At 40.7% G+C, this 7,607-nt stretch overlaps 1 protein-coding gene across 2 annotated transcripts; it reads right to left on the bottom strand.

The window, feature by feature from the left end:
• Positions 1 to 740: 740 nt before the first annotated feature.
• Positions 741 to 6,311, bottom strand: edc3 (enhancer of mRNA decapping 3 homolog). Of its 2 annotated transcripts, XM_083663207.1 has the most exons (7): positions 6,195 to 6,311; positions 5,767 to 5,940; positions 5,446 to 5,669; positions 4,332 to 4,679; positions 4,069 to 4,222; positions 3,433 to 3,650; positions 741 to 3,277 (listed from the first exon to the last, which is right to left on the bottom strand). In XM_083663207.1, exons 2-7 carry the CDS (start codon positions 5,928 to 5,930, stop codon positions 2,943 to 2,945), a joined length of 1,443 nt encoding a protein of 480 aa, XP_083519333.1. In that variant the 5' UTR covers positions 5,931 to 5,940; positions 6,195 to 6,311; the 3' UTR covers positions 741 to 2,942. The 2 variants fall into 2 exon arrangements, with proteins under 2 accessions (XP_083519333.1, XP_083519332.1); XM_083663206.1 differs by lacking the exon at positions 6,195 to 6,311 and having other exon boundaries at positions 5,767 to 5,985.
• Positions 6,312 to 7,607: the final 1,296 nt, after the last annotated feature.

Below are 7,607 nucleotides of genomic sequence, written 5' to 3' on the forward strand. Positions count from 1 at the left end.
AATGGTGAAGTGAAAAATACCACTATACACCACTGCGTCGATTTCAGTCAAGTGGAGGAATTTGATCAATCAAAACAAAAGTTTTCGGATATGTTGGGGGAAGAAGAAAGAATAACTGCAGAGATGGCAGAGAAAACTTTTATTGTTCGATTGCAGACATAGCAAAGAGGATTGTAGTGTTTTGAACAGGAACTAACTTCAACCTGTAACATTAAGGAAACGGAATACAAATTTGGCCATGGGCTACTTCATTTAGCCGATAACAAGAAACGTGGTGTAGATTATTATTATTATTTTGGAAATCCAAGTTTTCAAGCAAATCTTGGTTGAGGGAAGAAAAAAAGCACCACCATGCTTCCCTCTCAAAAGTCAGATCACCTCATGGTTTCGTAAAGGAAGTACACTATTCATTGAGGCAACAGTGTGAAATATACAAAAAAGGGCTTGCCACTGTAGCAGAATAACGGAAGAGGTGGAGTCGGTGAGATTGCAAAAGTGTGGTTTCAGTGCCCCCTGGCGGCTGAGGAGACACACAACACTGAGTCCCTGTCCCGTCGTTATTCAGTAACAGCAGGTGACCTGCTTCTCAAGCTGGACTTGTCTGAACAGATGTGATGCGCACATCACGCCAGCGGAATGTTTGAAACGAGGCAGCAGCTTTTGTCCAAGGAAACTATTTTCACATATTTCAGTGCATTAACTGTGTGCCGGCTAGTGTGCACAGAAAAGATACACAACAGTTACAAAATGACAATACCATTTATTTATCCAGAAACTCTTGAGTGTTCAGTGTGGACATAACACCACAGAGTACACCATAATACTTGATTTGTAATCTGTATCATTCTTGATTGAAGTCAGGCAACACTGACCCAACAACGTTCTTCCTGTTGCAGTGTTTGCAAGTACAATAACTGACAGGACATACGCTAGCTTCCAAAATGTGATCACAATTCTGTGAAAACCACCTACACAAGATTAATCTCTCAAAACATTAGTTAACTTGTCCATTATTGGATCGGCTCTGGAAGCAAATCAACTTTCAACCTATGCGGTCTTGTAAAATAAGTAGCAGGGTCGCGGTTTCTACTAGTATGGGCAAAAACAAATCTGAGTGTGGAAAGGTATTCATAAAGAAGACACCTACAAGCCGTCCATCAAGGCATCAAAAGGCAACACAAAAAGAATCGGCTCCTCCCTTACTAGTTTAGATTCACGGTTATCATGGTCACATTCATAAGCATACATATCTCATCTATATCAGGACGGGAGGTGGTTATGAAAAGAAAACAAGCAAGAACTTACAAATTCTCATGACAAAGAACCAGACACATTTCTTGAAAGGAGGACAAACTTCAGTGCTATGAGTCATGTCATGAATTACGATTACAAGTCTGACATACAAGAGAGCAGTTATCCTTTGGAAAATGCTAGTCATTATTTGATTATCAACATTCACCTCAAAGGCAGTTACCTTCTAACCTACAAGGCTTAGTATGACATTTATTACTCATTCACTTGGTTTAAAACTTAACCAATACCGTGGTACCAAAATTAAGTTAGTAATCTATTTTTTTCTTATCAATATAATATCCTGGGGCCACATCAGCATTATGGTTGCCCTCAAAGGGCCGGTTGTAAATGTACCATGATACAAATGTATCAAGCCTAGTATGTGTTATCATCTCTTTCATAATTACCACTGATTCAATTATTGTTTTTAGTAATAACTTAACTCTGGCAGGACACATAAAATGAGGTGCCAGGCCGGTTGTTGTCCCTGGGCCTTGAGTTTGACACATCTAGGCTAGATGCTAGAGGTTTTGCTGTGTGTCATCAATGGAGCCAGTATCATCACAACAAAACTGGCGATATCTGGACAGGATTCTGTCTTATTAGCTGCCCCATACAACATTGGTTTAGTTTGCAAGTATACAATGTCACAAGAATAATAGCTATCTTAATAAACTGTCAGACATTAACTGGGTGTTTTAAAGTATGGCAGAATTTAAGCAAAGCCATCAACAATTTCAAGGATAACTCGAGCTGCATTTAGGTGTTGTAACCCAGATGAATGTAGTAACATTGTATGGACATGTATTGCATGGCAGTTTGCTGCCTGTTCACTTCACAGACTGCATTGCATTTGCAATTACACAATGCTAAGATTCAGAAATGTATCACTGCAAGTTTAAGTCAGAACGTTCAACATTATTCCATATAATGCAGTGAAACTGTGCTATATTATTTTTCAGCTGTTTTTGCTGAACTGTCAATGTAAAATAGATTGTAATATGTATGTAAATACAAAGAACTACTGCAGGCTGCAAAAAAGAAACAAAAAGAAAAGTGAGGCCATACCATACCATACCATACCATACGTTCAATAAAAATCCAGAATTGAATGCTCTTTCATCCCATCCACATTCACTTAGTCCAAACAATGGTCCTACAGTATGAGAGAAAAGTCCCATCCACACTCCACATGCAGCTGCTTTAGGAATGAAATGCATGATTGGTACAACACTTGAAGCTCTGCAATTCGGGCTGGGAGTTATGTTTGAAATCAATATAATGATAATCGGGATTTTTCTCAACGTCAATGTATGACGATATGGTTCATGCATGCAATATCACGTTGAATAATCAAATGAATGTTCATCTCATTGAACAGAATGGCAATGTTAGGTGTGATGTAAAAACAAAACAGAAATATTCGAATATTCCTACCATACTTCATTTGATGAGTTTTTAACTCAAATTTGCTTGTCATCAATTTCACAGCAGAAATGTGTGTCATGATATTAAATTATCTTCACATCATCACAATATGATTCCACTGAAAGAAAACAATAATATTGAATTTATCGCCCAGCCCGATCTGCAATATAAGGCCCAAAAACCCAAATGGTCAAGGATGGTGAAAAATTAAATCAGTCCTGTTACGCAGAGTGCAAGGGAATGACGAATTTGCAGCCAAAAGGAGAATGGTATTTGATCCCCACTTCCTGGAACACCTGGCGAGGAACCCCGATGTCGCACAGGTAAACCCTGCCCACCCCCTCAGCCAGGGGGAGGGGGAGGCAGAGAGAGAGGGACCACTTTGCCTCAACTGCCTGCCCTTGTCCGCTAACAGGAGGGTCTATGCTGAGCACTGGGGCTCGGTTCTGGTTGGCCCAGTCCACCGCTGCTCTATACCAAGGCTGATCCATCAGGAATGTGTTCTCATGGCAGTCCAGGCAGTTAATGATTAGGTCCACTGGGGTGTCTGGAAGGTCTGTGGAGTGACAGAATAACTGATTTGATATCTGATCTATTAATTGACCACCTACTGTAGAATCTTAAAAGTACATAAATCACACAAAAACAGAAGTCAGAATCACAGCTACTGGTCACGTAGAGTAAAAAAAAACATAAGCAAAATATGCCCACCTTTGATACTTGACACCTGTTTGCCCCCGGTCTTGGTAAAGAGTGTGAGCTCACTGGTGACCGAGTCGAGCATCTTGACAAAATTTGGCAGAAACAAGATGACCTCCACCTCGCGATTGGCCAGGTGACGACCACAGCTGATGCCCTGAGCCCCCTGAACATGAGGGCCGCACAGCAGGGCTACTGTGGGACGCTGGTGTACATTTTTGGGGGTGAGTCTGAAAGGAAAATAATAAAGTTAAGTAGATATACTCCTTTTCTTCATGATTCGAAGCACCCAATGCAAGTAAATCTCATGCTTGCCAGTGAAAACTCTCTGAGACAACAAGATTTTAATGCCTCGAGATAGTTTTTGGATTGTCAAACTCAAACTTTATCCTTGCTGGCCACTGTACACTCTCTCTGACCATTACCAAACCAAATCAAAATGCTCTCTTGGAAATTTGACTTGACTAGTACAAACCTGATCGATTGTAAGAGTGAGAAAGCAAGTGTTAAATTAACCACCCATACCAGTTCTATACACAAAATTGCAATGGTTTGCCAAAAAAGTTAATTTCTGAAACCATTTATGTAGTTTAGTGAGGACTAAATAACATATGGTGATTTGTGTTCTGCATACAGACGATAACTCACCTGTTGGGTCCACCCAGCAACGTCAGCGCCATCTGACTGGCGCACACACCTGTCATCTCTAGTCTCCGTTCCAGTGAGAGACCATGACGCTCCGCAACTGACAACAGACGCTTGTGTAGTTCATAGGATACACTGGGTACAACAAGCCCAGAGTCTGTTTGGAGTAAAGGAAGGAAATATGAATATATAATATCTGAGTTCCATTTGTATGTCCTCAGTGTTATTTGCTTCATGATCTGACTATGTGACATAGACACACTTACCAGTGCAGTATTCTTTGGCCCCAGGCTGCGGTACAGTAATCTGTCTATAAACAATGGGTTTTGCCTCCAGGATGTTTTCATCATGGCGGTAGCGTGCGGGCGTCTGGTCTTGCGGCGTGCCGCGTGACCGTACACCGTTACCACACCGCTCTGATGTGGCGATCTCTGAGAAAACTGCTGCTTTGTCAAAGAGAGCCAGGTTTCCTTCAAAATCAAAGTCTGTATCCAGCACACCATCCACGCCGTCCCCAAAACATTCGTCGTCTCTGTGTTTCATCTGGCTACCGCCATTCTTCACCCCGTTTTTCTTCGGAGTGACCTGGTTTGCACCTCGACTACTAGATGACCCTGATGAGACAAGAGAACGTAGTAAAGCGCTTCACCACAAGCAGCGAAAACAATAATATTTGGTATATCGTAGGGGTGTCACAATATATCGTCCCACGAAATTTTGCGATAGTAAAACGTCACGATATGTATCGTTGAGATGAAATCTCATATCGTGAAAAAAAAAAAAAAAATTTTTTTTTTTCAAAAGTAGACAAAGAAACGTCTTTGTTTGTTGAAGTTCAATGTGTGGAAAGTAGTTCAGTTGAACAAGTCTCTGAAGAGACACATGAGAAGTTATACAGGAGAGAAACCATTCAATTGAGTTTCTGGCAAAACTGTTTACTTGACAGGAAAAACTGAAGATGCATAAAAAATAGACTAAGAAAAGTCTTGTTGTTTGAGTTTGAAGAAAAACTGAAGATGCATAATGAGAATTTATACTGCTGAGAAACCTTTTAGTTCAAAGTAAATCTAAGTGACGGTGTAACTCATTCTATTTCAAGATAAGCCTTATCTCCAATCTCATGTTTTTTCTAGTTGTTATTGTAATAACAATTTCCCACAACAGCATGTTTTGTATTTGTGCATTTCAAATAAAATACTACTTTTCCAGTCAAATATTGTCATTATTCAAGTTTAAAAAAATATTGTTAAAATCGTATCGTATCGTATCGTTATCGTGAACCCAGTATCGTGATACGTATCGTATCGTGAACTGAGTGTATCGTGACACCCCTAGTATATCGTGATCCAAGTATACTATACTGCACTGGCTGGCACTTACAGGAGTTGTGTCTTTGACGGAATCCCTTAGGCTGACCAGGTATGTCCAAATGGCGGTCTCCATAACTTTGAGAGCAGTGCTGTGGAGAGTTGAGTTTTTCCTGAGACTTGGGGTCTCCCCTTGGGACTGCAACTGGAGCACTGCTCGCCTTCATAGCGGCGGAGCTGTTCCCAGCAGTGCCATTCCGGATGTCCAAAATCTTAAGTTCCCTGATGTCCATGGCACTGCAGAATAACAGGTGATTTTCAATGAGTCACTCGGTATTATTAGTCTCCAAGCCCAGTTAGGGAGCAAATGCTTTGACACTGAAGTGAACCTTACCTGAAAGTGACCTCGGGAACAGGGCACTTGACACCATTATGGAAAGGCTGCCTGAGGGAGATGGTCTGGCTGGACTGGTCCACAGATGATACTTCTCCTTGATAGACCCCCAGCGTTGGCCCACAGTTTATAGACACCAAACTACCCAACCAATCTGCAGCCATCCCGTCTACACTGCACAACATTAAAGAACATACAAAATCGCCAGAGAAGGTTACGGTTTTGTTCTGTGACTTTTGCAAAGGCCTATTTATTAAGCCTGTAGCCTAAAGCTAAGTTAACCTTTATGACAATGTGGACGTCGCTGACTTAATTGGTCGATGCTAACAGTTATGCTAACTAAAGTTAGCTTTGGCCTGTTTACCTAGCTAACTGTCTAATTTTAAGAGCCAAAATACTTTCTTTGACTGAAGACCGCTGTGTCATACCTTTTCAGAATTAATGCGATGTAGACTCTTTGTCCAAGAACACAAATAATGAATGAATTCACACACGGAAATTGTTGCGCCCTTGTTAGCTGCTTTTAGCTTCGTATTTCAAAGCGCTGCTGGCTTCTGGCCGCGTCGTCGTCACGTTACGTACGAGAAGAACGTACTTCAAAATAAGAGCTCGGACTTTTCGCGACAAGAATGAGAAGTGTGTTTGCAGTACATTACTTCACTGGTGCTGAGGGTGCTGAGCCATCGGCTATGAGTAATGAGAGTGGACCTTGTAGCCTACATGCGTGAGTTTTTTTCCAAGGTGTTTGTCTGACTAGCTTACTCATAACTTTGGATTTAGTCACGAGGATGCAGTATTTCACATTGAACTGTAGAGCAGCATGCTCATATAATTGTTTTTGGCAATTCATCATTGACTAAAATAGCCAAGTAGGATAGACCTATCTCAGGCTATCTGAAACATACATAGTTTGTGCCTATAGTTTTAAGCCTAACTGGTAACATTTTTTTTTTTTTTTTTTTTTTACTGGTAACACTTTATAATAACGTTCAGTCGTAAGTCATGTATAAGCCTTTAGTTAATGATGAACTAATCATTTACAAAACATGAATATACATTTGTAGATGATTAATAAATGCTATGTTAACATATCACAAATGTGTTGTAAGTCATCTATAAACTTTTAATAAATGAAGTGTTCCTCACCTGTTATAAATTATGTCATTTACAATTAATTTACAAGGCTTTCTGCATCCCCTAATCTAAAGTGTAAACCATTCATCACACATACATGTGTTACATACAAGGGGGTAGCTCTGTCAAAATTGAAGCCAATGCGGAAGTGCACTTAAACCTGCATTCTTTCGAATGGCCTGCAGGGGGTGGTGACCCATTGGTCTGTGGACTTCTGTTTTTTTGATGCCCCATCTTGGATCTCGACACAAGTCCAGGGGTTTCCCACAGAGCACGGCCTGCTATTGGTCCGTGATCGGCGAGCTGTGTGATCAGTGGACAAGCGACCTGTCAATCACGCCCCAAAACAGTCTGAATATAGCGATTGAGATCATAAACGCAATAGGAAAGTGTTTACTGAAGCCATACTTGAGGCTTCACAACAGAAGTCCACAAACAAACCAATGGGTCGTCCCCTGCAGGCAAAGGCGACACTTCCGCATTGCCTTCAATTTTGACAAACAGAGCTATACTCCCTTGTATGTAACACATTTATGTGTGATGAATGGTTTACACTTTAGATTAGGGGATGCAGAAAGCCTTGTAAATGAATTGTACATTATTTACACATTATTTACAACAGGTGAGGAACACTTCATTTACTAAAGGTTTATAGATGACTTGCAACACATTTGTATGTTAGCATAGTCAAGTCAAGTCAAGTGGTT

This window comes from Poromitra crassiceps, assembly GCF_964638095.1.
Source record: "Poromitra crassiceps genome assembly, chromosome: 30".
NCBI classification, from domain to species: domain Eukaryota; kingdom Metazoa; phylum Chordata; class Actinopteri; order Beryciformes; family Melamphaidae; genus Poromitra; species Poromitra crassiceps.

Coding starts and splice junctions, on each gene's coding strand:
- edc3 (XM_083663206.1), bottom strand. CDS start 5,951: ATGTTGTGCAGTGTAGACGGGATGGCTGCAGATTGGTTGGGTAGTTTG. Junction 5,670..5,766: donor GTTCCCGAGGTCACTTTCAG/GTAAGGTTCACT, acceptor GTTATTCTGCAG/TGCCATGGACATCAGGGAAC. Junction 4,680..5,445: donor CCGTCAAAGACACAACTCCT/GTAAGTGCCAGC, acceptor TTGTCTCATCAG/GGTCATCTAGTAGTCGAGGT.